At 50.0% G+C, this 26,739-nt stretch overlaps 12 protein-coding genes across 12 annotated transcripts; 5 read left to right on the forward strand and 7 right to left on the reverse strand.

The window, feature by feature from the left end:
- Window positions 1-254: 254 nt before the first annotated feature.
- On the reverse strand, window positions 255-1,304 carry HO173_001573 (uncharacterized protein; the record flags this gene model as incomplete). The annotated part of the gene is made up of 1 exon (XM_037303512.1): window positions 255-1,304. One exon carries the CDS (start codon window positions 1,302-1,304, stop codon window positions 255-257), a length of 1,050 nt encoding a protein of 349 aa, XP_037169234.1.
- Window positions 1,305-1,938: 634 nt separating this feature from the next.
- On the forward strand, window positions 1,939-3,468 carry HO173_001574 (uncharacterized protein; the record flags this gene model as incomplete). The annotated part of the gene is made up of 1 exon (XM_037303513.1): window positions 1,939-3,468. One exon carries the CDS (start codon window positions 1,939-1,941, stop codon window positions 3,466-3,468), a length of 1,530 nt encoding a protein of 509 aa, XP_037169235.1.
- Window positions 3,469-4,081: 613 nt separating this feature from the next.
- Window positions 4,082-5,300, reverse strand: HO173_001575 (uncharacterized protein; the record flags this gene model as incomplete). Its single annotated transcript, XM_037303514.1, has 2 exons — window positions 4,082-4,515; window positions 4,682-5,300. 2 exons carry the CDS (start codon window positions 5,298-5,300, stop codon window positions 4,082-4,084), a joined length of 1,053 nt encoding a protein of 350 aa, XP_037169236.1.
- A 260-nt stretch (window positions 5,301-5,560) lies between these two features.
- Window positions 5,561-7,475, forward strand: HO173_001576 (uncharacterized protein; the record flags this gene model as incomplete). Its single annotated transcript, XM_037303515.1, has 3 exons — window positions 5,561-5,709; window positions 5,911-6,495; window positions 6,611-7,475. 3 exons carry the CDS (start codon window positions 5,561-5,563, stop codon window positions 7,473-7,475), a joined length of 1,599 nt encoding a protein of 532 aa, XP_037169237.1.
- A 980-nt stretch (window positions 7,476-8,455) lies between these two features.
- HO173_001577 (uncharacterized protein) lies at window positions 8,456-9,211 on the forward strand (the record flags this gene model as incomplete). Its single annotated transcript, XM_037303516.1, has 1 exon — window positions 8,456-9,211. One exon carries the CDS (start codon window positions 8,456-8,458, stop codon window positions 9,209-9,211), a length of 756 nt encoding a protein of 251 aa, XP_037169238.1.
- Window positions 9,212-9,518: 307 nt separating this feature from the next.
- HO173_001578 (uncharacterized protein) lies at window positions 9,519-10,466 on the reverse strand (the record flags this gene model as incomplete). Its single annotated transcript, XM_037303517.1, has 1 exon — window positions 9,519-10,466. The coding sequence occupies one exon, from the start codon at window positions 10,464-10,466 to the stop codon at window positions 9,519-9,521; it is 948 nt and encodes a 315-aa protein (XP_037169239.1).
- A 402-nt stretch (window positions 10,467-10,868) lies between these two features.
- On the reverse strand, window positions 10,869-13,734 carry HO173_001579 (uncharacterized protein; the record flags this gene model as incomplete). Its single annotated transcript, XM_037303518.1, has 3 exons — window positions 10,869-10,962; window positions 11,343-12,159; window positions 13,623-13,734. The coding sequence occupies 3 exons, from the start codon at window positions 13,732-13,734 to the stop codon at window positions 10,869-10,871; spliced, it is 1,023 nt and encodes a 340-aa protein (XP_037169240.1).
- Window positions 13,735-14,983: 1,249 nt separating this feature from the next.
- On the forward strand, window positions 14,984-18,211 carry HO173_001580 (uncharacterized protein; the record flags this gene model as incomplete). The annotated part of the gene is made up of 4 exons (XM_037303519.1): window positions 14,984-15,420; window positions 15,481-16,360; window positions 16,411-16,493; window positions 16,549-18,211. The coding sequence occupies 4 exons, from the start codon at window positions 14,984-14,986 to the stop codon at window positions 18,209-18,211; spliced, it is 3,063 nt and encodes a 1,020-aa protein (XP_037169241.1).
- Window positions 18,212-18,755: 544 nt separating this feature from the next.
- HO173_001581 (uncharacterized protein) lies at window positions 18,756-18,917 on the reverse strand (the record flags this gene model as incomplete). Its single annotated transcript, XM_037303520.1, has 1 exon — window positions 18,756-18,917. One exon carries the CDS (start codon window positions 18,915-18,917, stop codon window positions 18,756-18,758), a length of 162 nt encoding a protein of 53 aa, XP_037169242.1.
- A 515-nt stretch (window positions 18,918-19,432) lies between these two features.
- Window positions 19,433-20,349, forward strand: HO173_001582 (uncharacterized protein; the record flags this gene model as incomplete). The annotated part of the gene is made up of 3 exons (XM_037303521.1): window positions 19,433-19,463; window positions 19,529-19,878; window positions 19,945-20,349. 3 exons carry the CDS (start codon window positions 19,433-19,435, stop codon window positions 20,347-20,349), a joined length of 786 nt encoding a protein of 261 aa, XP_037169243.1.
- A 536-nt stretch (window positions 20,350-20,885) lies between these two features.
- On the reverse strand, window positions 20,886-21,870 carry HO173_001583 (uncharacterized protein; the record flags this gene model as incomplete). Its single annotated transcript, XM_037303522.1, has 2 exons — window positions 20,886-21,331; window positions 21,390-21,870. 2 exons carry the CDS (start codon window positions 21,868-21,870, stop codon window positions 20,886-20,888), a joined length of 927 nt encoding a protein of 308 aa, XP_037169244.1.
- Window positions 21,871-22,911: 1,041 nt separating this feature from the next.
- HO173_001584 (uncharacterized protein) lies at window positions 22,912-25,590 on the reverse strand (the record flags this gene model as incomplete). The annotated part of the gene is made up of 5 exons (XM_037303523.1): window positions 22,912-23,010; window positions 23,076-23,123; window positions 23,182-23,306; window positions 23,377-23,611; window positions 23,689-25,590. 5 exons carry the CDS (start codon window positions 25,588-25,590, stop codon window positions 22,912-22,914), a joined length of 2,409 nt encoding a protein of 802 aa, XP_037169245.1.
- Between the last annotated feature and the right edge of the window lie 1,149 nt (window positions 25,591-26,739).

Genomic DNA, 26,739 nt, shown 5'->3' on the forward strand with positions numbered 1-26,739 from the left:
TAAGGAAGACACAATACAGGGGACACTGTCTATTTAAATACTTTCTCAGCTCCTGGAAGGAAAACGCCACTGATTGCCCACTGGCTATATCTACCTTGTCTAAGGATCTTGCTCTGGGTTCCGCTAAACAATATTACAACCAGATCCTAGGGAAACACTGCTGTCAGTTCAAGTACGGTACCCAGTCTTATTTTCGTCAGCAATCCTCCACACTATTAACCCTACCGTTTTGCAACTTGCAAGGAGGCCCAGCCTCAATGCTCCATGATCCATGTTTTGAACAAGGACACCAAGCTCTCGGTATCTTCGTCGGTCAACCTGCCTTGGTGCGCAATAGGTAACCTGTACTTTCGGGAGACTGGATTTCCTAGATGAGCTGTAGTGAACTCGTGCAAGGTTTTGACATGCTCTTTCAGCACAAGGGTACGTACCACATCGACTCTGCCCTGTCGAATGCATTTTTCGGGCTCCCGGTGGTCTTGGACGGATACGTATTCGTCTTTTGCTTGCTTGTATGCGGTACCGGTTCCAGCGTGTGTGTAGAAAGGCAGCGCCATGTAAGTATCAGTCCCCAAGACAACAACGACCATGAATCTGTTCTCGGAATAGACCGGTCCGAAGTCCGTCATCTGCTGGTGATTCTTCGCAAAACCGCTTGGGGTGGACATATCTGAAGCAGCAATGGAAAGTTGGGAAGGAGCCGAACACGCAGCTGCAGTAGCCCCCATGTAATCCTCCTCATGGATAGGGGCGCGAAAGATCATCCCTATCTTGAATTCGTATTTAGGAAATGTGTGATAGTCACGGTTGTCCGCGATTTCCATGGCAGGCGGAACTTTAGCGCGTTGAGTTCTTTCCGTCCAATAGCTTCCAACGCTTGAGGGCCGAGGACCCTTCCATCTACTCTCGGTTGGCTCTGCTTTTGGAGCGGAATTAGTGGCGAGCTTTTTCATCGAGTTGGCCAAGTATTGTTGATCGTGTAATTCAGATCGGGGTGCACCTGAGGAGCTGGTGCATTTGTCACCCCAATATTCCTCGTCTGGACCCTCATCCAAACCGCCTGATTTGGGAGGCGTAGAACGGAAGTCTGTACTCGTTTCGTTGATTGTCCCCAAGTTACTGGGCACGCAGACCTTCCTACCCACGTTACTGGGCTGAGGGCGTCCATGCCGCGTCATTCCCACATTGATAGGAGGTTTTCCGACATTACTGGTAGTCCCTACCACAATGCTAGACTTAATTGCAACTGGGTTGTTTCTCCGTATCTTGCTGTTTGGATAGCGGCCTGTGTTGTTTTGGGACATTTTGCTGGTGGGTATTGGCTTGGTTTTCAATGGGAAAGCTTTGACTTGTTGTCAGATTAAGTCAAAATGCTGAAGGTTGTAATGGTGAACGAATTCAAATAGGAGGTGGGTGAAAGGTGAAGGAATTTAAAGCAAAGTAAGCAAAGACATATTGAAGCTTGGGTTCTGTCTTCATCTGTTTGAAATCGCACAACGCCATTCATTCGAGAGACAAAGATGCGGCATCACGAACCAGAAAAAAGACGCGGCTGTGGGAAGACAATGGAATTGTTGTACCCCTATACGACCGGCTGTTACACACAGAGATAACAGTCGTGCTAGGCTTTCGCGATCTCGTAATCAAGGTACTGCCAAAACAATGGCCGCAGAACACAAAACGCGCCCAACAAAGCTAGAAAAATATAGTCTGGGAGCTTTTGCACAATGAGCAGCATTCAATCTAACTAGAACAAAGCAGAGCATGGGGTTCATCTAGAAGCCAGTAGAATCTCTTTTCCCTACCATAATAACACTTCTGCTGCAATCCACACAAATTGCGCTTTTCCAGTTGGTAAGAATCCCACGTGGAGACAGCATTAACGCACCCTCCAATACACCACCTTTGAATCTGCATACTACCCTCAACTTTGCAGACATGGAACGTGTGCGAGATTATGTTCATGCAAGAATCAACAAGGCATATGGCTTACTGCAAGTCTTCAAGCAAAGACTACGGCCAGAGACCACGGCTGACATTGAGAGTGGCCCGTTGGACTTGTCGCGGCAGTCCTTAGTTGACGGCCCATTAAAGGATACTCCAGAGCTCGACGATTTCCGTGTTGTGGGCGCTTTCGTAGGATCCAACGACCATCGTTTCGAGCAGGAGCAAGCACCACAGCCGAAGATGACTAAAGGACCTGCACGATTCATAACAGCTAATGATGGTTCGGAGAATTGCATGGCCTTGCTTGTCACCAAAAGTCTGATGGCGAAGCTCGGTGATTTCTTCGAGGATAAGCTGCAGCTTGAGATCAAGTCTGGACTTCTTGAACATGCGAAAATCGACGCCCGAGAAATTCACTCATCTCTTGAAAAAGCAAAAGAATCCTTGGAGAAAGCAAGAAGTCAAGAGAGAACTGACGAGCTCGAAAACTTTATTGAGCAACAACATCCCAAGCTACTTAAGGCCTGTCAGCGAAGAGACAAATTAGAGGAGGAGTATCGTCGCATTCAAAGAAGTGTTAACCTTTCGAGAGATCATACACAATGGGTCTTGGAGACGGCTATGAGAGAAGCGAATCTTCTCAAGCCGCATAGGACGCCCTCCCCAGAATTGCTCGGCGAGGACGAAAGCGATATCGGAAACACAAAATCTCCACCACAAGGCCCGATTGCTCCAGACTCTGAGAACGATGTCAAATCTCCACTCAGTGAAGCAGAGCTGGTCCGCCGAGCAGCTCTCGAAGAATTAGGCAAGAGATCGCGGACATTGGATGTCGTCCAGGCTAAATTCGATAACCGACGATGCGCATACGAGGACAATTTGGCCAAATTCCAACAGGGACTGAAAGACGGTGTTTGCAACTATTCCAGAAGTGATTTTGATCGTCGCGGTGTGGAATACGGATCAAAGATCACGCGAGCCGTGATCAATGCCGAGGAAGCCTTTGATCAGGCAGAAGCTTACGCCAAAGCCGTTGGCGCCATCGACTCCCAGTACGGACAGCCGTCCGGCCACTATGAGGAAAGTCTGCCAGATGACCACATGGCATCCTACATAGCCACAAGAGATTGGGGATTTGTCCATGACTGGCTGGCAAACGTCCTCGACGCTGATGTGCTCCAAGATCCAAACAGCCATAATAATCCAGGGTACACTGAAGACGGCGAGTGGAACGAAGGACAAGATGGACCAGACACTGCGAGAGGCAGCGAAGACGATGACTGGGAGGTCCCGGAAGCTGAGATACAAGACAGTGCGAGTGCGATCGATTATGGCTTTAACCGAAAAAACCTCGACCGGTGGCAGCAACTCTGCGCTCAGCCCCAGCCTGACGCTTCTCCGGAGGCCTGGGATACGTGGCCGGAGGCTATGCGTATGTGGCCGGTGAATGAAGTAGAGCGGCGACATTCATTCGGGGGTTATAGCTGTCAGAGTTGGGATGATGGTGATGAACTAACATAAATACTTGAAAGCCGTCAATATTTAGGCCGTACAACTGGCCTTCAAATGCACCCATCGAGCAAGGAACCAATCAGTACTTGGAACGTAAATCACAGCACAGCCCAGTATGGGACTGATGGCGCAGACATTCTCAAATTGCGAAATAGCATTGTGTCGTCTTGTCTGATCGGACCACTGACTAAACTCAGAGCCTTGTTGATGATTCAGGTAAAAGATCAGAAAGTGTGACGGTCAAAGCGGTACAAATCAATGAAATTTTCGACCAGCGCGGCAACAAAGGCTGAAGTTTCTCGGCTGCATAACACTCTGTCTGGGGCAGTCTTTTATTGATAGGAGAACAAAACCTTTCGAGTAGACTGCGAAGACAATTATAATCAAAGGCTACTAACAATGGCAACAATACGTGAAGCTTCTATGAACAGAGATACCAATAAACACACTTCCCTTTAAGACGTCAAGCGATGGAAAGAAAGAGTACTTGCCTTCCATTACTACGAGGTCCCACAAAAAATCACCATCAAGCCCTGTATTTGATCGATGTTGCTGAGTCCCTCGTCAGCATGCGTATCGAACGCTGCGGCTCACTTTTATCCACTCCGTTGGGATCGATACGCTACAACTCATCACTTTCCTTACGGTCGGTCCACTTGAGATACATCGCAACCAGGCGTTTTGTACTCTCGTCATCCAATCTTCCCTGATGGGCCACGGGTAGTCCATACTTGCGTGGAACCGCATACGAAGCATAGGCGGCACTCATGGGCAAGAGCTCGTCAACACCGTTCTTCAGCACAGCGGTGATGGGGCGATGTGCGGATTGCTGTACAACATGGCCAGGGTAACGGCCGTCCGCGACTGACACGTACTCCTCCTTATGATGCTTCTTGGCAAGACCGTTACCTTTGTGCGAGTACACGGGTATAGCGTAGTAGTGATCCCCGGGTCGGTTGTGCACCACGATGAGGAATCGGTTTTCCGAATAGATTGGACCCCATTCTCCATGGCCGATGTGTCGGTTGTCGGCATTCGGTAGGTGCTGTTGGAGCCCTGTCTCGATTATTAGCACTAGTAAAGTTTGTCGGAGCTTGAGACATCGCCGGGTCTGGTGTTCCCATGATGTCCTGTTCATGGATAATGCCTCGAAGGATGGTTCCTAGTACGAACTCGTGTTTGAAGAATGGACGATAATCATCGGGCCTTGCCTCGTTCATACGTGGCTGATCGGGTGTTCGCTGGTATGTGCACGACATTACGGAAGCCGCCCCTCTGAACGGACGGTCGTTTTGACCTGATCGATGATTAGCGTTTCGCGTCAACACGGACCCTGCTCTGCCAGCTGCACAGCTTGGAACGAAGTTCTGCTTCTCACCTCGTGGGAAAATGCTTCCGGCTCGGCTAGCCGAAGGCTTCGGGAATAGGGGCTTCTCTTTATCCCGCCTCCATTCTGGAACTGTCGACTCGGTCTTTGGGCTAGGCTGCACCGTAAGTCCCGCCATTGCGGTGACAAGATCCTTCTGAGTGTCCTTTCCAGCTTTCGCTGTTGTTTTTGGATCAGCCGCTTGAGTCGCCCAGGACTCATCACCCTCAAGAAGTTCATCGACGACCCCGGACTTGCCGGATGTGCCGTCGCCCAGATTGCTAGGCCTATGGGGAGGCGACTGTAATCTCCCCCAAACGACACTTCCTGCAAATCGTCGTGGAGCCTGATTTCCTACACCAGTGGGCGTGGGAGGAATGGGATCTCGTTTTGGAAGAATGCTGGGTGCATTTGGGCTTTGGTTCTTTCTGGGCGCATTGCTGGGTTGCCAAACGGGTCGACCGTCTCGAGGCATTCTGTGTGAGTTTAATGATGATAGTCAGTGGTGCGTGCAAACAATGACGCCGACTCGCTAAGATCTGAATTGTTTTGAAATAAGATTTACGGATGCTCAAGAGTTTTGTTAACAGCAAGCGGAGATGATGATCGGACAGAAGATATGGCCAAGATGGTGCCTGTTGTTTCAGAGAGTGAACAATGTCGTTTTTGTGGGGGACAAAGAGGAGGTACTTTGCCTGAACAAAGACCCAACACGAACATCTCCAATGGATCAAGATGCATGCAGTACTATTTCTGCTCACCATTGCTTTGACCTTGTTCTCTTCGGATGACAAGGCAACAAAGACTGGCTTTGAGAAACAGCCGGCTCCACAAAGCAAAGTCATGAAAGTCAGAGAACACTCTCCGGCTAGTCTCATGCAGAAGTCCTCAAAACTTATGCGCTTTGTCAATCCCGCACAATGAATCTTACAAAGAACCCAGATCCTTCCAAGCCTCTTGATCTCTTGCTCCCTTTTTCTGGTAAGACATTCGCTGCAAGCTGCAAACTCCACCATTGCTCAGTCTAAGATACCAGGATCTATGCCCTGCTGGTATCATCGCATTTATCATCACACGTTTTTCAGGTTTGCAGGTATGGATACCCGCGTAAAGAACTTCATCTTCAAGAAGACCGTTGGTCTACTGGAGGCCTGGCAAGGAAGGCCGCCACCAAAGGCCTCAGGTGACATTGAGAGCGGACTATTGAATGCTACAAAATCTCCGCCAACTAACAATAAATCCCAAGACAGCCCAGACCGCGATAGAAGCGAAGATATAACGGGAAATGTAGGAGGCAACAATACGTACCCTCAGGGTACTCCCCCAACATCAACTAGACCCATCGACCTAAGTCTCAACCAGCAACCACAGTTTACTGAAGGCCCAGCTCGATTCGTCGTTGTCAATGATGGTTCAAAGGACTGTCTGGCTCTACTAGTCACGGAAGTCTTTGTCGCAAAATCTCGTGATCTTTACGAAGACAGTCATCACTTGTCGGGCAAACAAGGACCGCTTCAACAAGTACGGCGAGATGCTCGCAATGCCGAAGCCTATATGAGTCTTGTCAGAGAATCCCTGGAGATGGCGCAGAATCAAGAACAAGCCGACGAGCTCGGAGAACTCTCCCAGAAGAGAGAAACTGAGTTGATCGAGGCTCGTCAGCGAAAGAAGTGAGGTCGAAAAAGGCGCAAAACTCCTCGAAAGCAGTGTCGCAGCGTCCAGGGCGTATACACAATGGGTGCTGGAGACAGCCATGGAGGAAGCTAATCTACTCGAACCACACAGGCCTCTCACACCGTTCATAGAGGCCGACAGCGAGGAGGATGAGAATTCCAACGAAATCTACAATCAACCACCCAACGAAAATGCCAACAATGAAAACGAGGTCCAGAATACAGTACGCGGTGCAGACGTTTCTAGGCAGCAGCCAGTGGTTTTGGCAATCGACGCAGAAGTTCCAGCCAGCTCAGACGAAGTTCCAGCTGATGAGGATTCTGTTCGTCAAGCGGCTTGGGAGGATTACAATGACAAATTAGAGACCTTCCACAAAGTTCAAGACATATTTGATGATCGACAGCAAGCGTACGAGACGAACTTGGCAAAGTTTCAGGATGGCATCAAAACAGGTATTTACAACATGTCTCGCAGCGAATTTGATCGCAACAGGGTCCGGCATGGCCAGAAAATCACTCGAGCCTTGATCGATGCCGAGGAAGCCTTCGATGGCGCAAAAGCATACGCTCAGGCTGTCGGTGCAACTGGATCCGACTATGAGCAGACGAATTACTTTGGCAATTATGAGGAAAGCATGCCGGAGAATCAAATGGCTTTGTACAATGCTTCGAAGGACTTCAGCGACATCTATACTTGGATGGCCAGTGTTCCCGAGACGGGTGATCCGGAAGAGTTCGAACCAGTCGACGTTGATGATTGGGATTCAAAGGAAGTCGACCAGACGGACAGCATCAGCCAGATAGACTTCGAGGAATATCGCAAGCCGATCGACCAGTGGCAGTACGAATGTGCTCTCGCTCGCGGTGACGGCCCGGAGGAGTATTATTTAGGACCTGTAAATATAGAATTCCTGGAGCGTCGGCACTCAGTTTCGCTAAGCCGTTCTAACGTTGGCGAATCGGACGTGGGTATATAGGTCGGGTAAGATTAGCATTTATCTTGGATAAAATCTCAAGCTTGTCCGATTGAGCCCTCGCGTATGAAAGTGAATGAATGCGCTGAACCAAATCAACTCACCTAATGCTCACAGGACTGTCTATCCGGTCAGGATGCCAGTGATAGCTGTACATGGGTATTTTATAGAATGAATCGTTGGCAGGCAAACTATAAAGAAAAGTGGCAGTCTGGGTTATTTCAACATATGATCAACGCGTAATTCGGGAGTCGGGAAACTGGAAAGTTCATGAGAAGGTTTCAACGCTGACGGTGTTCAAAACCCTCTAACAGGCTTAGCGCGTCTGAGCCGCCAAGCCTGCTCCTTCTCGCGGCATCATTTCTGGGGATCATTGCGGGATCATTGATTATTCGTGACTGACATCGCTCGGAACTGGTGTATACTCTACACTTCAGAAACGTCTGTAGAGATGGCTTTGGAAGTTGTGGAATTACTGGACTATATCACTTCTGATAAGTGGTGCACGAGGGCATGGGTCTTCCAAGAAGACTACCGCTCGGCAGTGAAGATCAACATCCTCATCCCCCATTCACTATGTCTGAGCGATCAACAAGCTAAAGAAAAGTGGTGCGGTGTCCCAGGTGAACTGCAAGTGAATTCGGCCTACTTCCATGAGGAGTCCACGCTATTTTGCCGAGCTTTCCGCCGGAAAGAAGGACATGAATGGCAGACAGGTTGCGCTAGGTGTGAAGATATATTGAAGAGGGCGGGAAGATACAACATCCTATGCAAGCATGGGGACTTGGCCAGCAAGGCAATGTCGCCCTTCATATTCGCAGACATCGGAAGCAAAAATATTTCAGTAGCCTCGGATCTTCTGGCTATTGCCGCTAATTGTTGCGACTATTCCGCCCGACTGAATACCAAGATTCTGAAGGGTAACTCTTGCAGTTTGAGCATATCTGTCCTTGCTTTCTATCTGCTCAATGGTGAAATAATTAATGAGCCGTGAGCATGATAACAACCCGCTTTCCGAGAACATATTCGATTACCTGCGGCTGCTCGCCTTGGACAGTTTTGACCCTCCTGTCGAGAGCAAGGAACCAACATTCATCAAAAGCTGTCACCTGGTCGACGTTCGGCTCTCCCCAGAAGGCATCGTGACCAGTGGTCGGCTCTGGAAATTATACAAAGCGATTGATACTGGGACCTTTGCCTCTGAAAATCCATCGGAAAAGAAATCCCTCAATGGCACGAACGCGTATCAGAGGAAACGGCTGCGGCAACTCTCTGTTGAGTTGCAAGTACGAGGCCACGAGAGGCTTGCAGTCGATCTTGAAGGTTATCTGGACGAGGACGCTAAGGGCAAGCAATACCCGTCGAAGCAGTACGAAGACTTGATGGTCGAGGAAGTTGTGGAAGCCATCAGGGATCGTAAGACGCTTTACCTGAGCTGTCTAGAAGGCACTAATCCATACCGTGGATGTTTTGTAACTGATGCTGCTCTGGAACTGCCATCTCATGTCTTCACAGCCTGGACCCAGGCTAAATCTGGCGGTAAGGCGCTAGATGATATATATGCAGAAAGGCTTTTGAATAAGATTGTTTCATTGGAAGTCGATATTACAGGACACACCTTCAAAGGCCTACCTCGACTGGAAGCGGAAAGATGGGTCAACGGATTGTGTTTTTTTGATGGAGGTCCAGCGCGAGATGTATGTTTCAACTACCCGAGCTCACTTACACAAAAGTGTTGAAGGACGGTGAGTAGCTTACGTACGAAAAGGCCACTGAAAAAAGTGCAAGCGTATCGGGCATGGGCATTAGTATCTGCTCCATGGACACAGTCTTTCCTTCAACAGCACTGACTCACAGCAAAAAGACTCTGCCGCCGCTGTGCTTATGCCTCACGTGAGGGAAACGCCGAAAAATTGGTGGAGAAGAGTTGTATACAACATCCTCCTAGCATAACCAATGCCTTACCCCATTGTCCCTTAAATGATCTCAAACGACACTGCAGCACACTCAAGACGTCAAATGTACCGTTCAAGTCACCTGGTCCCGCTATGGTCCAAGATCACGAATTGGCAATGTCATCAACTCGCCTGACATCGACATCGCCTCATCCCTTTCCGGAATGTCCTCTTTGCCCTGTGAAGGGCTGAGTCCTCTCGTCTTTCTTTCAGCAAAATCCCTTCCATCAACCTCAGACACCTCCAGCCCCGCACGCAAGGAGCATCCTTTCGGCTGCTTCACGGTACGATGCAGTCGCCGCCGCTTGGAACCACTAGGATTGCCGACAACCGAGGAGTCGCTCTGATCCTCATACCTCCGCCGTTTCCGCGACGCTCGCTCATTTCGCGTGTTCGGTGATCGTGGTCTCCGCGCTGAGCTCTTCGGGAGTTTCCTAGATTGAGGACGTGGATGACTGCGTTCGGCTCTCCACATGCGTCTATACCACTTGATGCATCGGTGCGAAAGGCCGGTTCTGGACTCGATTTCTGCCTTTTTGTCTCCCTGGTCCATGTAGGTGAAGATCTGGTTCTTCACCGAGCGCTGCGCTAATACCAGCCGGAGAGGTAGGGCGAATTGTTCTCCAGGTCTATAGCTTGACCGAGCGGGAAGTGCGTCGTCGGCGATGGACATGGCCCTGGCATCTCTCGTACGCTTTCGCACCAATTCCGAGAATCCTGTCTTTTGGATACCAGGCCCTGAGCGACACATATCAAGCCTTGGCGTCTGGGTTTTGCCCGACACTCTGGGGTCGAGCCCAGGATCTGACGCCACTTCAGCTCCGAACAGCATCGGATTCGGCAAATACTCTGGGCCGGGTGAGGGATCCATTGGTGCCTGGAGATGGAACAGCAGAGCAGAACGAAGAGCGGGCGAAGAAGCAAGAAAGGACCCATACTTGAGGAAAAGGACTCGAGATCGACAGCAGGGTAAACTGCTGAAACCCGCGAAGGCAGCGCTATGACTTCTTGCAAGAATGTGATATCGCAAACAAGGCATTGCGGGCTAAAAGTGAAGATCCATGCATGTAGCCGTACGGATTGGTGGACTGACGGCTTGGGTGCACTAGCGTATGCGGCTATGCATGCAAGCTGAAAGGGGTGCAGAAGCAAAATCCCGCAGCGAGCGATCAGACTATTCTTTTGCGTATTTACCTATCCGTATCAACCGGCCCCTCTTCATATCTCTTCACCTACTTTTACATCGTCAAATGAGAGCTGTCTTTCAAACAAGCCTAGGGGCAAGCTAAAGCAGTCGGTGCATTAGCTCTGAAGGCGACCAGTGTCATCGATAAGGCTTTCAGAGCTTATCGGGTGGAAGATCGGGTTTCGATAGATTCCGTGGACCGAAACTTTGTGTAAAGCTGGCTGAACAAGACTGACGACTCCGGAGTACGATGAGCTAGTCGACATCGACGAGTGGTACGCGAAACTTGTGGAGCTGCGAGATAGCTTCAGTATGGTCGATGATCATCGTTACGTCGCGAGATTGGAAGCTGGAAGAAAGAGTGCAATTCGCTCCAGAAGGAGGAGATTCCTGTAGGAGATACAGTCGGCGAGACTGAAGAGGAGTAGCCAACGGTAACAGCATTGAGGAAACGACATAGGAGCCCAAAGAGATTCAGTGGAAGAAGACAAAGTTCGAGTGGTAGTTGCTATGACAGGATTGGGGGCAAAGCCAGTACGAGAGGAATCAGCCTCGAAGCTAGAGCACTTTTCAAATGCTTTGGTGTTCAAATTGTTCCACATCATCAGTAACGGGCAGATGAACGCAAGAGAAGCCTCTGAGGTAGGATCTAAAAATGACAATCACACCATGGCACATGCACCACGACTGTTACCCAGAATCAAGAAGCAAAACGAAACTCGCTCCAACCCACCAAGACCAGCCTGCTGAATGTCAAGATCCGATATCCGTTCAGGGAGGTGACCTGAACCACAATTGCAGTCAAGGCTGTACATCCTTTGAACGTGAGCTTGTTTGTCAAATGTGATTTGGCGATGTCCAGCGGCTTCTTGTCGGAGTCTTTTGTAAGATGGCCGTGGTATTCCACCTTCAGGGAGTAATTCCTCGCCACAATATGATTCATTGAGATGCGCCGCACTCTTTGGACGGTAATGCGGGATCCTGGTTTGGAGATCGATAGCGGCGTCAAGATGCCGGTCCTTCCTCTGTTTCAAAGGCCGTCTGCTCACGCGATACTTGTCATGCACATACACAAATCCATCTTGGTTCGGCTTCCGATTGAGACCGTTGTCGTCGTGAGTGTATGGGGGGATAGCTAGGTAGTGGTAGTGGTATTCGGCCAAGACGATCAGAATGCGCTTTTTGGTGTGCGCGAAGTTGTAGTCGCATCCCGAAATGTACTTGCTTTGATAGTTCGCACCGCCTTCGTAGTCTTCTTCGTGTAGGGGCGCGCGGATGACCCATCCTGTTCCATATGGGTCTGTGTGAAAGACACCGCGTACTACTTCGCGGAGAGGGGGACCGCCTGGTCTGACCTTTGGGTACCTCGATGGTCGGTCTGTCTTCTTGGAGATGCGTGGTTGGAGGATCCTGCTCGCGGCCATACGCGGTATTACCGACGGTATTGTTGTTGGCCGAACGTGCTCTCTGAGATCCGTACATGTTTGGGGAACGTATTCGTATTGAAAACCTTGGGTACTATACTGGATGGGATGATGATGAAAAGCTGTAGGGGTCAACGATTTTGGTGTTCGGAGTGTAGACGTCGCATAGGAGACGTGCGTGATTAGGGAATGATGCACCATGACCCTTGTTGTTGGCGGTTCATGTCAACTGTAATTCTGTAAGCATGACAGGGAGAATTCTTTTTCCGGGTGATCAAAGGTCGCATTGGCCTCACTCAAAAGAAGGTTCTACACTCTGACCTGACTCAAACGATAAAGAATCGCTTGATTTGTCGACTGAATTGGTAAAAAAGATTCTCTTTCATAAATCTGCTATTGAGGGCGAATGGAAAGACATGCAGGTCACTCAGACTTCTGTTCTCTAGATTACAAAGCTTACGAGCGTGAGGTCGGCATCTGGCAGGAGCGTTGCAGGGCTCTGAGGGAAGGTTTGCAGGTCCACAGCCACAGACAGACAACGTATGGGCTGTAAACATGATCTCTCTTTTAGCATCCATCTTTGGTCTCGGACCAGCGTCAGGGTCTTTTCTCGCGCAGATTTGGCTTTTCGACGATCGAGCTCGCAAGTGTTTCTCTGGTAGGCGCGTCGTTTTGCGGCCCGATCGCTCGTGTTCGTGGCCTCGATGGTCAAGATCAGCTCAGATTCTGATGGGCTTATCTTGCTTATCGAGGAAGTCGAAGAGTACATGGTCCGTAATTGCTTGGCCCGGTAATGCCCCGCTGAGCACGTTCTTCGATTCTACTGTAAGCTCGATTTTGTTTGTAACACCTACTGAAACTTTCTCCTGGCCAGTGGGGCCTTCTTCTGAGTATCAGGGAAGTCATGTTCAATTTCCGAAGCCGTCACATGAGCTCGCTTGAGATGACTGATGAAAAGGTCGCGGTTGCTCTAAGCGAGATCTACTCTTTCTGGAGGTCATACCTCGGTTGATAGGCTTTATGAGCCGCGGGAGATGGTGGAAATAAGATAATTGAGGATAGGCTCGCCGACGAGAGACTTGTTGGGGAGGAGCTTGCTGGCGAGAGGTTTCAGAAGAGGTAGCCATTGGAAAAGGAGTTGCTGAAGTAGAAATCGCGGGTGTGGAGAGCGGTGAGTTTACAACGACTTGGAAACATGTCATGACAATTGCAGTGGTCGATGTACTAAACTTAATACATGGGGCCTGAAAGACCAGCAAAGCTGATTTCTGTGTGTAGTTGTGAAGAGGCACAGGGGTTGGATAGCTCCCTGGGCTAGGGTCATCATATTGAGCCGGCACGGTGTATGAGACAGGGTTTCTTATTTGTCTTCATTGAACGCGAGCCGCCGGCTGTGAATTCTGACGTGAGATTGTATCCATGATGTACTATAAAGGTGGCGGTCCCTATACCACGAATCCACTCGAATTAGAGTCCAGACGAGAAACATGCATGGGTAGGGATGCATGAACAATCTCTTATATGGCACCTACTACGGTTTGCTGTGTGAGATCAAAGGCAATTGATACTTGGCAGAGCTGCCCACCTTGCGTATACGGACCGGAGCCATGCAGAATTGGAGGTGGGGAGATAGCAAGCCATATATTGCGGAGAAGCTGTGCTTCAAAGCATGAGCGTAGGGAGAACGATGAAAGCATCACTAATATTAGGAAAAAGACTTCGGTCTAATAGACTAATGCGAAGAATCCATTTGACAGCGTACGTGTATTGACATGGGTTTGCACGTAAAGCTTTTCCCGAAGGAATTGAAAGGGTGTCGGACGCCAGCACGGCAGTGCTACATGATTCTGGAGACGGAACGAGACTGGAAACAAACAAAGGGATATGGAAAGGTTGCAGGCCAATCAGAGAGGCCAAAAATACCTAATTATAGCAAAGCCTGCACGGATCGTGAGCAAAGTTGCCCATATTTTGAGGACCAAACAGTGCTTGAGGTTGGAACGTGCTGAGGACTCGAGACCAAGAAGCATGAGAGACCGTCCGCCATCAAGTCTGCGTCTTAGACAAAAAGTGTCTCCATTTTCTTGTGCAGCGGTACGAAATTACCAAGGTTTCAATTCTTCACAAGCACTCCGTGCAACGGCGTCCTGCTTGTAGCATCTAGCGCACAAGCTTTAAGGTACTTCCGCTCTGATTGGCTAGCTGGCAGAATTGCTGACTCCTCAAGACCTCCGCATCCAATCCTCGTCTTCTTTCCTATTGGTTGCGCTAAGCCTGTGCATGAGAGACCAATATTTTGGGGAGTGAGTACCTCCAATGATATGCCGTCTCCTCCCCACCGGAGGGTATTATCTGTCTTGCTACTGTATGGATGTGAGGAAATCGTCGAGTCTACGCCGGTACATCACGGGATCACGCCCTCAACTCCAGGTTACCATTGATTCAAGACATCTATGCTGAGGACTGAGATTGAAATCTTGAATGGTAAACACATTTATCTCTCACGTCTCTGGTCAAGTAATGACAATCTCACCAAATCTGTAGTCTGGCTGGCGGGGCACACTTCGATTAGTGAGGCTATCGTTGCTGGCGTACGAAGCATGAGGCAGCCTCTTAGCAGCCTCCACTCGCAAATCTTGTGTTAGGCATACATACATTTTACCAACGGAAAATTGCCGCACCTCCTTTGCTTATGCAAATATGATTTGCTGGCTGACCAGTGTCTACGCCATGTCATGCATGGCATGCGCCTTGCAAGCTGCAGGCTGCAATGCTGCAAGGCTGCAAGGCTGTGTTGCTTCGACATCTTTTTTGCCACCTCTCAATTCCCACTCCCTTTAAACTGCTTTCGACCGCACATCCTAGATCAGATCTCAACAGGCAGAGACTCAACGATTTCTGATGCCAAAAACAACCCATAGACGCCTCAGGTCACCGTGACCCGCGATGGACCCTCTCTCGTTTACCGCCAGCCTTATCACCGTGGTTGGACTCGTTGCCGCGAGCTCCAAGAAGATCTACGACCTCCGGGAAAAGTTTCATAACGCTCCAAAGGATGTGGAAGACCTCTTGGGGCAACTTCGGACCTTCGAAAGCCTTCTTACAGAACTGAAGACGCAGTTGCGAGATCACCAGAATTCTGCTCCACCGCAAGAGACGCTTCAGCAATTGTGGGGAAGTTCACTCGCACAGATGCAGCGAGACGTGCAGAGCTTACAAAGCGTCCTCTCTAAAGTTGAACCTCTGCTGAAGAAAAAGTCGAAGAGCTCGAAAATGCTGGTGCTAGCTCGTCAGATACTTAGTGAGAAGGAGGTTGAAAAATATCGAAGGAAGATCGATACACATTGTGTCACTTTGACGAGCATACAAGCGATGGTCTGTGGGTGAGTGATATATCATTCTTGCGAAGCATACTCGGAGTCTGACATTCTACGCTTGGAAAGCGGAAAGCTCGACAAACTCTCCCAAAGTATCATCCAACTTGGCGACGAAGGTAGGACTGGCTTCCGGACCGTCTCCTCGCAACTTTCACAATCCACGAGTCAACTAGGTGCTGAGGTCAATGATGGCTTCTCAAAGGTGTCGTCTCAACTTACCGGTACCGAGTCGGCGAATGAAGTAAGACATCAGACGGTTCTCGCTCACTTTGACGGTCATGCCCGATATGATGAGCTCAATACTGAGAAAATGGATGAAGTCTTCCAGCAACAGGTCAGGTCCATCGATATGAATGAAGCAGGCTTTCAAGCCGTGCAGTCCAGCCTGACCGCCACATCATCATCCAATTCGAAAGATCACAACACAACTCATGCTATGCTCAGTCAATGTCAGGGCCACTTACAGCAAATACTCAGAGATCACATCACCTTCGGAACGGTTGAACGTAGCGTACATTTGCCGTCATCACGCCCTAAAGCCTCGGATTCTGCCACTTCAGAGACTACAGTATTCTGGAACTACCGATTCCTCCGCTTGCCGATCGGAACGCTGCGAATCCGTTTGAATCAAACTCGGCAAACTAGGAATTCGAGACGTTCGACTCCACAGGTCTGCACAAAGTCAGAAATCGCGGTGGAGTTTGTGCCACCACGGTGGCTGTCAAGTGCCGTCATCAGATACAGTATAGAGATGAGTTGCGATTTGATCGAGAGCCAGTGGCGCTGGGGGGCGACTTTGGAGCCTCTGACGGTCAACTATAACTCATATTTTATCGATGCAGTTAAAAACTGTGATGTTGAGGGTGTGCGAAAATCGTTCGCAGAAGGTTTAGCGAAACCGACGGATTACATAATAGGTTACTTTGGTCCCAACCATTGGGTTGTGGTTCGTCTCGAGTCTGCCTTCAATAGTGACGTGCTAAACTCGTCTCGCAGTTCATCTGGTCTTGGGGTCCTAGTGATGATCATCAATTATCTTTGATGTTCGACTTCCTGGTGGAAAACCGTCATCCGGGCCAGTAAGTGGTTTCCAGGTGCATATCACGTCAAAATGAAGTGCCTAAAATCGTCCAGGGAATTTTGCTTGTCTGTATCACGGGCACTGGTGCGGGACCTCGCCGAGCAAGACCTTCTACGAAACGATATGAACAACTACGTAAAACATGGTGGCCAAATATTGACGGCGCAATCAGAGGTCTTTATGCGTTTCTTTATCGATGATCCACGTGGCCGTATTGACTGGATTCCGGATCTCTTATTCAACTCATCGGAACCATGGCTGATAGATGACTTCTCGTCACTACAAATATGTCTCATAGGCACCTTAGCCCATGTAGACGCAGTCTTTCGTAATCGGCTAAAAAGAGAATTGGCTAGCTACCGTTCACCGGCTTCATTAGGTCGAACACCTTTTGCGGACAATCTGTTTGAAATTACCTTCGGTACAGCTTCCATCGAAAGCCACTTTCGTACATTAGATGAGTATCAGCGGATTAGACTTTTGTTACTGTTATGCAGAACAGGCTCAATTTCGATGATGAAAATGTTGATCGACCTTGGGGTTGATGTCAATGGAGGTAACGGGCGGAAGAACTTACTGGGATCTGCTGCAGCAGCCGAGAACATGGAAATTGTTTGTATGCTCCTTGAAGCCGGTGCGAATGGCTCTTTAGCCTTCAAGACCTTCCTGGATGAAAGCGCGCATCTCTCCGATGCACTGTTCAGGCGACTTCTTGGAATGCTAGTGGAAAATGCTCGGCCGGCATCATTTGAGCCGGTGGAAGACCCTTTGCTTAGTATCTTAGCATCGCGCAGGGCGCTCCATTTCTACCCTCAGGCGCCAGAGATCCTTCTCAACCGAAAAGTGTTTAGTGACATAGGTTTCGGAGGAGGAACCATCAAACAAGCAAATTACATGTATCGTGCTATCTCAGGAAAAAGATCTTCCACGGTCGACCTTCTCCTACAGAATGGAGCACATGCCAACGCTCGAATATCACACTCCGTTGATTGCAATGGGGATTGGTTCAAATCATGTACATGGTTAACATTTTCCGTAATGTGCGGTGCGGCATCTTGTGCTGACATTCTCGTTCAACATGGGGCAGATGTCACTGCTTTGGATGGAGCTGGCAGGTCCGCAGCCCAGTTGGCTATGACTAACGCATTTGCTGAACATCCTCGCTTTCGAGAGACCTGGCGAGATCATTTGAGCTACAGTTGGGACCCGCCTCTGTCCGTCACAGCCGAAGAAGACGCAGAGATTTTAGCCGTGGTGGAGCGTGCCTTCAACCTGAAATTTCGGGGCTCGCGGAGCCTAGAAGACTGTATTCAACTCAGCAACGAACCCACTCTTCAACCTCCCCCCCGGCAAGACGAACCTGTATCAATAATTCGAAAGACGCTGGAAAAGGCTCTTGGTATCGTTCTCACTCCAACTCAAACACAGTTCCTCTGTGACCGTCTCAGGGTTCTCTATCTTGATATCAGAAAACTTTGGTCCCTGCCGTTCTACGAAGCCTTACTCATGAGATTGATCTACGTCTTTTCATACATCATACTTCTTGCTTTGGAGACATTCGCGTTCATCAAAGGGCACAAGCGCATCCCAATGCCATCTAGGTCTCTCCTGTCCGCGGCCGCGGTGCTGATGCTGGCTCTTGTCTGGGGCTCTTCGCAAATGGGTGTCTCCTGGGGGGCAATCACTGCTGGTTCAAAGTCTGAGACGGATTCTTGAAAACTTGGCTGTACGTGAGAGCCTTTGATAGCGGTCCGCGGACTCGGTGTGCAAACTCAGAAGGAATTGCAGATCGAGCAGACTACGCAGGCGGGGATGCTGGGTCGGGGGCCTCGGGAAATCTAACACCGGTTTTGCAAGAGAAGAGATGGAAGCACAAGCACTGCTCGATTAGAAATTGAAAACCAAGAAGCTCAGGCGGACGTTCACATGGCGCATGTCGGGGGCCTTAGTATGAAAAGCTGGGAGCTGATATTGAGGCTTCCATCGACCGTCGACGAAATCTATGAGTTCTTCCCTTCAGGCTGTGGTGCAGCTGCTTCCAAGTCTGCGAGCGAGACCGCTGTGGGGGTGGCAGCTGCCTTTCCAGTCGTGCCTTGTCGCCAAGCCTATGCACCTAGCTAGCTAGCTTCAACATTTGTCCTCGTAGTTAGGAACCAATCGTCTTTGAACAACGTACCCTTCACCGCTCTGACCAATGGCGGCCGCGGCAAATACCGCAACGACCAACAATCTTCTGAACGTTTGTGAATCGCCTTTTCGGCTACCCTAGCTGTATGCGTGCTGGAGCAGCAGGTGCATCAGCGGCCGTGGTAGCCTCAATGAACGCCGCAGACGCTGCGGTAAGCTCAGCAACATTGTCGTCATCATTGGCCTCACTCTCATCCTTCTCCTCGTCTCTTTCATCAGCGACGGCGTCTTCCATCCTGTTCAGCGTGGTGTCAAAACCGACCACTACCTTGCCTTCCACACCTAATAACAAGCCGCAAGATCATGTCACAGAGCAAAAATTGGCTAGTGGCATCGCAGTCCCAACAGTCGTGATTGCAGCTACCTTTTTCAGAGTGTGGGCTGGGCAGAATTCTCACAAGAGGAAACGGGGTACGGTCGTGGAGGCGACGCCCCCCGATGAAAAACAGATTTGAGGCTGAGAGAATTCAACCAGTGGGGCTGAGTCGGCATAGATGTGGTTGCCTCAAAAAGCCTCCACTTGCATCATTGAGTCGTAAGCGAGCCAATACATCTCGTTACCATCGAGGCCTGCAGAACCTCTTAACTACCTACTCTCAGCCATTGATCGACAGCAACGCGAGACAATGCTTCGCCCTGTCGTAAAAATCCGTCGCAGAATCTTGGGTTTGTTGGCATATTGAATCGCGCTTGGTAGTTCAAGTGGTCTTTTTACTTTTGGAGCTGTGCGCAGGCCAGGCGTTATCAAGTATGTCGACCAATCCACTAGGCGATCTAGCCGGTAAGTCCCAATATGGCTCTTTGAGACTCTCATGGGCTGACTTGTCTGGCTGATCCATGTTTGAGCGGTTGCGCAGTTGCCGCGGCCGAATCTACGACGACAATTCTATACGTACGAACAGTCGACGATAGAGGGTCTAGTTCAATCCGGAGACTACCGTACCATCATCGTTATATTTTATTTGACGTTCTCTCGTAGTGTTTCCAACTCTGACGTATTCCTAGTATTCTCAGCGTACCAGACTACTACCACGTCCGCCAGCGGCAATGGTGACTGCGTTACGGTGCAGGGCCTACCGATAACCCTGCCATCCCAATATCCTCTCACTAGTCCACCGGCTGTCGATGATGGTGCGCTTCAGTACAATGCCACGACGTCCCTTGTCGATTTTCTAGGATTCACGAGCCGTACCCCCGTACTCCATTTTTGCTTTTCCATGCCAACAGCGCCTCATCCAAGTCACGGCCGCCACACCCAGTAGGAATCGGCCCAAGCCGAGGAGACGAGAAAACACGAACTGCATGCGGACGAGCAGAGGTACGAATTCGCGGAAGAGACCATCCTGAGATGCAGGACGGAGATCATGATCATGGAACACTCACAGAAGGCAGACCTCGCTCGGAGCAACGCACGAATTGAAACGTGCAGAGCATTCGAAAAAAGCTCGAAGCGCGCGAGCACTTCTACTGATTCCAGACATTCCCCACCTATCGCAGCACGACCCTTTCCAATGCCGGGATCAACGCAGTCATGGACCCAAACGTGCCAACGAACCGTGACCGATCGCAGAGTCGGCGCCATATTTCTGGAAAAAGCGGATGATTGTCACAGATGGGAGCGGAGTCCACACAGGATATTCTGCGACGGAGATGGCGCCGGCTGGTGAACAGTTCGAACTACCTTACTTTTCATACTAGGCCGGACATGAGGATTCTCGACCGATGCGGCATCCCGATGGCTTGAACGAGAGTCATCAGCAATTGGCACTCTCGGGTCGACTTTTGATATCACTCTCGTTTGCTTAAAGCCGTGAGCTAGTCGGCAGGGATTCTTCGAACTGGTTCGGCGCGTTGAGCACGGCGGACAAGCGACTTATATGCTTGCGATCATAAGGAAGTGGTTGTGAAGGTGCAGACGGGAGCTCTGATGGCGGGTCCGTTTCAAAAGTGCTAGGGTTCCGGCTGCAGTTGATATCTTTCTGTTAAAAACGGAGGAGTTCAATTCAAACATCTGACGGTCAGTACAGACTATATCTATGAAGCACTCAACGTTTAAACTTGGAGCCCACATGATATCAGAAAGTTGGACCTATCTTCCCGTGAGACCTAGGAGACATTTTGGCAAAAATCAAAGGCGCAGGCGGGACTTTGAGCTACGCAAGCTGAGACTGGTATCCTGTCTTTCAATCGACCATCTTCGTATCTACACTTTGACATACTTATGCCACGGGTGTTCCTCCTGGAACCCCAGCACCTCTCTCGCCTTCCGATTGCTCAGCGGGCCCTCGTACTCGCCCATCTCCCTCGTGATCGGCGTATTAGGCTCCGCCTCCTTCAGATACTGCATCGTCGGCACCTTCAACGACGAAGTCGTGTTCGTGGCATTGAAGACCTGGAAGCCCAACCCGTTCTTCTGTACGCATAAATCACATATCTGACCCAAATCTCTTGCATCGACGTAGCTCCACGCGTTCCTCTTCCGCGTCTCTGGCTTGTTGACGTATTCCGGGAAGTCTTTCTCGTATTCATGTGGTTCGATGACGTTCCCTATCCTCAGCGCGTAGATGTCCGTCCCCGGGAATCTCCTCGCGAAACTTCGGGCGCAGCGCTCGCCGCAGAGCTTGCTCGTTGCGTAGGTGTCCATTGGATCTGCAGCATCCGTCATCAGCGATCCAACTGCGTCTGGCTTGAGACAGATGACACTCACCGCAGTCATAATCCTCCTCCAGAGGAAAGGAATGATAATCACTGTCTCCTTGCGTAAAGCAGACCCCATAAGTCGTCTCACTACTCGCGATAATAACCTTTTTGACTCCCAGCTTGCACGCAGCCTCAATGACATTATATGTACTCAGCACGTTCCCCTTAAAGCACTCATTATCCGGCACCAGCATATTCCTCGCATACGCCGCAAAATGAATGACCGCATCGATGGGGCCCACGGGCACGGTCTCTGAATGGCGAGGATTGGCGTAGTGGTTGATGTGGAAGTTGGAAGTGAAGGCATTGAAGACTTGGCCGGCGTCTGTGAGGTCTGTCTTGAGGGTGTACACCGAGGGGTGAGGGAGCGGGGTCAGGTCGAGGTTGAGAACGGAGTGACCTTTGGAGAGGAGGTAGGGAATGACGTGGCGGCCTGCTTTCCCTGAGCCACCGGTGAATACGATGCGTTTCCCTGTGGACGCGGCCATGATTTCTGATAGCGATGAGGTTAGGAATTTGGGAGACGCAGGACCGTTGAAATGTGGGGGTTTTGCATGACATCACGGCACAGGTGCCGGGGATCTGAGCCGGGCTTTTGGGGACGATTGCGCTAAGTTCGCATGCCCCCGGGGCCCGGGAAGGGCGGATAATAAATACTTAGTGGGCGTCGGGCGAAGACCCAGCCACAGCTGAGCCATGGACGCTGTAAACGACATGACCTTAGATGCGAGGGCAGTAACGGTTTCTGAGGTCTTTCATTCACTTTGCAGTTTCTTTCTGTAACCTGCATCAATTGTAATGTTGTAACCACTGTACCCATTCTTTCGCAGCTTTTTGGATCTGGCTGATGCCATTGGCCTTCAGCAAGCCTGGTCGTCCTGGTGGCTACTGCGTAGAAATACTCATGCCAGACGCCACATAACGGACGCTGTACAACCTATGTCCAGGGATTCGTGGTGCTCCAGGATAAATCCGAATGGTCTCCCAAGATCTCGAGGACTACTACCCTTAATTAGGAACTCTCAGTCGCTCCAAGGTCTCCTTGTGAAATAAAGATTTTCAACTCAAAGCTTCTCATGTCTCTACACCTAGGGATCTAACAAAGGTCCTGCGAAATTCACTCGCGGTCTTGACAGACCTGGATACAGTTGTGAGTATCATAAGGTGTATGGGTCTTCGTCGAGTGTTGGCAAACGAGCGCGTTGGAGATCGAATATTAAGGAGAAGGGAAAGAAGACCAAGGGTGGTCTCTATATGCTCAAAAGCTGACACTGAACACCGCCAACTCTATCCTCAACTGTAAGAACCCTGAAAAGCTGGGTTGCCACATCAGCTCATTTATTTCGAAGCTACGATCTCAAATTTTCCGATACCGAGTCCGATTGGATCGTATCAGACGTTGCGGGAGATGTACACGACTTCCAGGGAAAGTTAGCGATCATACCGCTGAAAATGGAAGACGTACGAGCCGCAACATTGCCAGCTGCTCCAACGCTTGTCGATATGAAAAGCGCAGCTCTGAAATCGGATTAGATTCTGCGGGATACCCTAGGCGACCTAACCACGCTCGGAATGTCTATGGCTTCAACACTTCGAGGGGTCACTTGCGAGCTGACTTCGTACTGCATCTGCTCATGTGTCAGTGGATCATACCTACTTGTGAGATGACAAGTGCGACTGGATTCATACTAACATCCATCACTGGACGCTCCATTACTGGACTGTGTTCGTCGTATTGGAACTGCTGAAATATTAGTTATCAAACGTCGGGTCGACAGCATAATCTTTTCAAGACCGACCTCTTGGGAATGGTTGTATTCTGACCGAAACGACTGATTCGAGCTAAGGTCGCCGGACATTACACTATCGTTGTCGCCCCCATCTGGCACGTGGGAGCCAGAAGGTCCTAAAGACGTACGGTGCCCTTACATCGCTTGGTAAGCGCGCAAGTTCCAGAGGGGCAACTTGATGACTTAAAAATCGTGAACACTGACCTGCAATACTCCGATGTCGCTGGCAGATCTCCAAGCCTCTTTCCAATGTCTGAAGCTTCCGATTTAGCTGCTGACGCAGTGCCTGCGACTCTGTCGACTCAGCCGCGATCTTGGAGACAAGGCTCGACGACATCTGCCCCACGTCGGTTGGTGAGAAAACGGACCAGATGTCACTGGTAAGGAGACCCTCGACCACGTGGATCGAGACGTTATCGACAAAGGTCTTCAACGCTACCTTGACTTCTGTCTTAGCAGTGGTGTCTTAAATGACCGAGAAGGAAGTCGATGGTGGTTTGGATGAAGGGCACTCACTTTGTAGAAGGCCCGCAGGCTGTCTAGCAACTCTGAACAGGCAAATACGTCCATGTCACTTTCGGATTGAGTCGCTAGTGACCTAGCTAGTCTGCTAACATCAGAAGATCCAATGTATGCGGGCGTAGAGGCCGGCTTAGAGGTCGATGAAGAGCCCATGAAATGCTGGATCCTGCCCACGAGCTCGTTTACCTGACGTTCCTTTCTGAGGCTCTGCAAGACTTCTGTGTAATAGTGATTATACGTGATGGCATGTCTTTCTCGATCGATCAACAGGCGGTCGAGCATTTCGTTAGCCTTTTTGAATCTTGCAGTGAGGATAGGATCAATCCAGTGTGTGAACAACGTCCCAAAAGTTTCTTCATCGGTAAGGATGTTGAAAAGCCTCTCGAGGAACGCTTTCGACGCTATCCATATGTTCTGAACGTGCTCACGCGCTATCCGTTCCCAGTGCCTGGATTGATCACGGAATAACTCGCTGACCAACAATGGATTGAATGAGCCTGGTAGTTCACGGCCTCTGCTTCTCACAAGCAGCTTTCGGACCCACTCGATCGCGTCCGCTCGGCTCATCGGAATGGGTTGAAGACCAGCATGGGAAGTTGAAGCCGGACATTGCATTGGGGCTGCAATTTCCTCGGTTACTTCTCTGTCAATTGTCCTATGGTGACCTCTCTTGCGCATGAGGTCCGAAAAGCTGAGGTTGAGGTTTTGCACTACCGCTCGTAGACGCTTGCAATATTCCTCATCAGAAGACGGGTCACCGAAGAACTTATCGTCGTAATTTCCGTCGATTGCTGCCCTGCAGAGTGCTTGAAACGATTGACTCAACTTTAGCAAAAATTGACGCTGCTCCTCGGCCGTACTGCGACCGTCTCCAAGCTTGACCAACTTCGTCTTGCAATCTTCGATGCTCGATTGAATATCCTTCATCAAACTGGGAAGATATCTCTTGATCTGATCCAGAAGAATCTTACTCAAGCGAACATTGAGAGACCCTATGCCGACCATATCGCGAGGCAATTCTTTCCAGACGCCCTCCGAGAAGAATTGCACCTCAGACCGGTCTCGCTCCTCGGCCGAGGAATGGCGTGAATGGTAGTCTCGATTTTTGACGATATGCCAGCCAAGCCGAAATTGAATATTGTCATTACTGGCGAGATTGATGAAGTCAGCCTCGCTATTCGAACCAGGAGGGAGAGTGTCAGGCTTTGTGATGAGCCCGAGCGTTCGCAACCCTTCACGATCCACTTCTTTAGCCCGTTTTAGGACGATCTGGTTGGCGTAGTCGTTCTTGGCGGAGACTACTGCAAGAATGACGCTCCTTGGATTTTTCATGTAGGAATGAACCAGATTGGAGATGAGTTCAACGTCTGCAGGGGATTGATTCCTGCTTTCGGAGTGGATCAGACCGAGCAGGTCAACAACGGTGAGCTTTGGCTTCTCTTGACCGGAGATCTCTACCCTGAGGATATTCTTCGAGAAGGCGTTTCCGGTCGCCGTGATACCCATTGCTGACTTTGCTCGTTCGATATGGTGGGGGAAGTCTTCTAACTGCTGTAGTGTTTCCTTGAAAGCTAGCAACCTTTCGCGATCCGCCTCGGAAGCGTCCTGACTGGGTACGATGGAGACGACTGCTTCAGTGGTAGGCGCTTGTCGAAGGATAACTTCAGTGGCGAAACGTGTGCAGAGTGTGTCACTACGTGGGAACGGAACACCGGAAATGGCTTCGAGGACGGAGCTCTTCCCGCTGGATTGGTCCCCACAGACGACGATCTGAGGTAAAAAAACGAACTCGCTTATGCCCTGAAGTCGAAGGCTGTCAATCTCATCTAGAAGATTCTGTTGTTCCGACGAGCGCAACACCTTGAGAGCAGACATATCTATGTCTGGGACTGCCATTGTTCTTCTGAACAGCTTCTGCAGCTTACACGACGGGTGATTGTAGAAAAGAAACTACTTCGAGACTGAATATGGAGTTGTGCCCTTCGATTTGAATTTGACAGGGTATGAGAAAGTTGGTGACGATGAACTGATCAACTTTGTGGCCGCAAACAAGTGCGGGGAGATGGCGGTGACGAGCTTGGCCTGACACGTAAGCGAGTCTTTCTGGTCTGGTGGGGAAGAATCATAATAGGCTTAGCGTCGACATATTTGCAGAGTGCCTAGGATTGGACAAATCAGAGAGGGGCATGGCTTGTACGTTACCATAAGACTGCTAACCAATTACATTGGAACAGGAAACCGGACTTTCTCGTCTTCAATTTGAACCAGCGAGATAGACAATAGAAGACCAATCCCTCCCTCACTCGCACTTGCTCTTCTTAGCACCCATGCCAGACCTCTTGTTGACTTTCTTCACACATCGATTCGACATTCCTTGGAATGAGGGATTTGTTCGAAGTCGGACCGGAGCTTTGTGACTGGGGTTGGCCTGAAGTGGAGGCGTGCATTCAGCCTCCTGACTCGACTCGGTAAGGTCATAATCAACAAACTACGGTGTGCAGAAGGCCCAAGGAGGCCCTTGTACGGGTTACAGCTCGGCAGTGGTGAAGCTTCAGCATGATGCTCGCTTCACCCCGGATGAACTCATAGCATATGCTGAACGTATCCGTTTCACCCCGGATGAGAGCTGTAAGCCCGCAATTGTAGTAGTTGTAGTTGACAAGGTTTTCCATTCAAGGTTGCGCAGGATCGGCCCGGCATTCAGCCAATCATTTCCCGCGCTCCTAGGCTCCTAGCTTTCTCACCTCTTTACCTCATCCATTGATGATATCGCCTGCATTCTTTTGTGTGTGTGTGTATACATATTTGCCAAATAAAAAGTGTCGTCCAGACTCCAAGCTGCCGTTTACTGGACACAAGGAATGAGGTTTATCAATGATCGAGGTACAAACTGGTGCTGTCTGTCTAAGCCTGAGCTGCCGTCCTGCCATTTGTGCATCTGGGCACATATTGGCCCCTTTTTCTCGCCCTCTTTCTAAAGCCAACCGGTAATCAAGCTAAGCAATGAACAACCCTACAGCCGAGATCTCTGGGGTCCTCTCACTT

The sequence above is a fragment of the Letharia columbiana genome (genome assembly GCF_014066305.1).
Source record: "Letharia columbiana isolate WasteWater2 chromosome Unknown Sc0000003_s0, whole genome shotgun sequence".
Taxonomy (NCBI): domain Eukaryota; kingdom Fungi; phylum Ascomycota; class Lecanoromycetes; order Lecanorales; family Parmeliaceae; genus Letharia; species Letharia columbiana.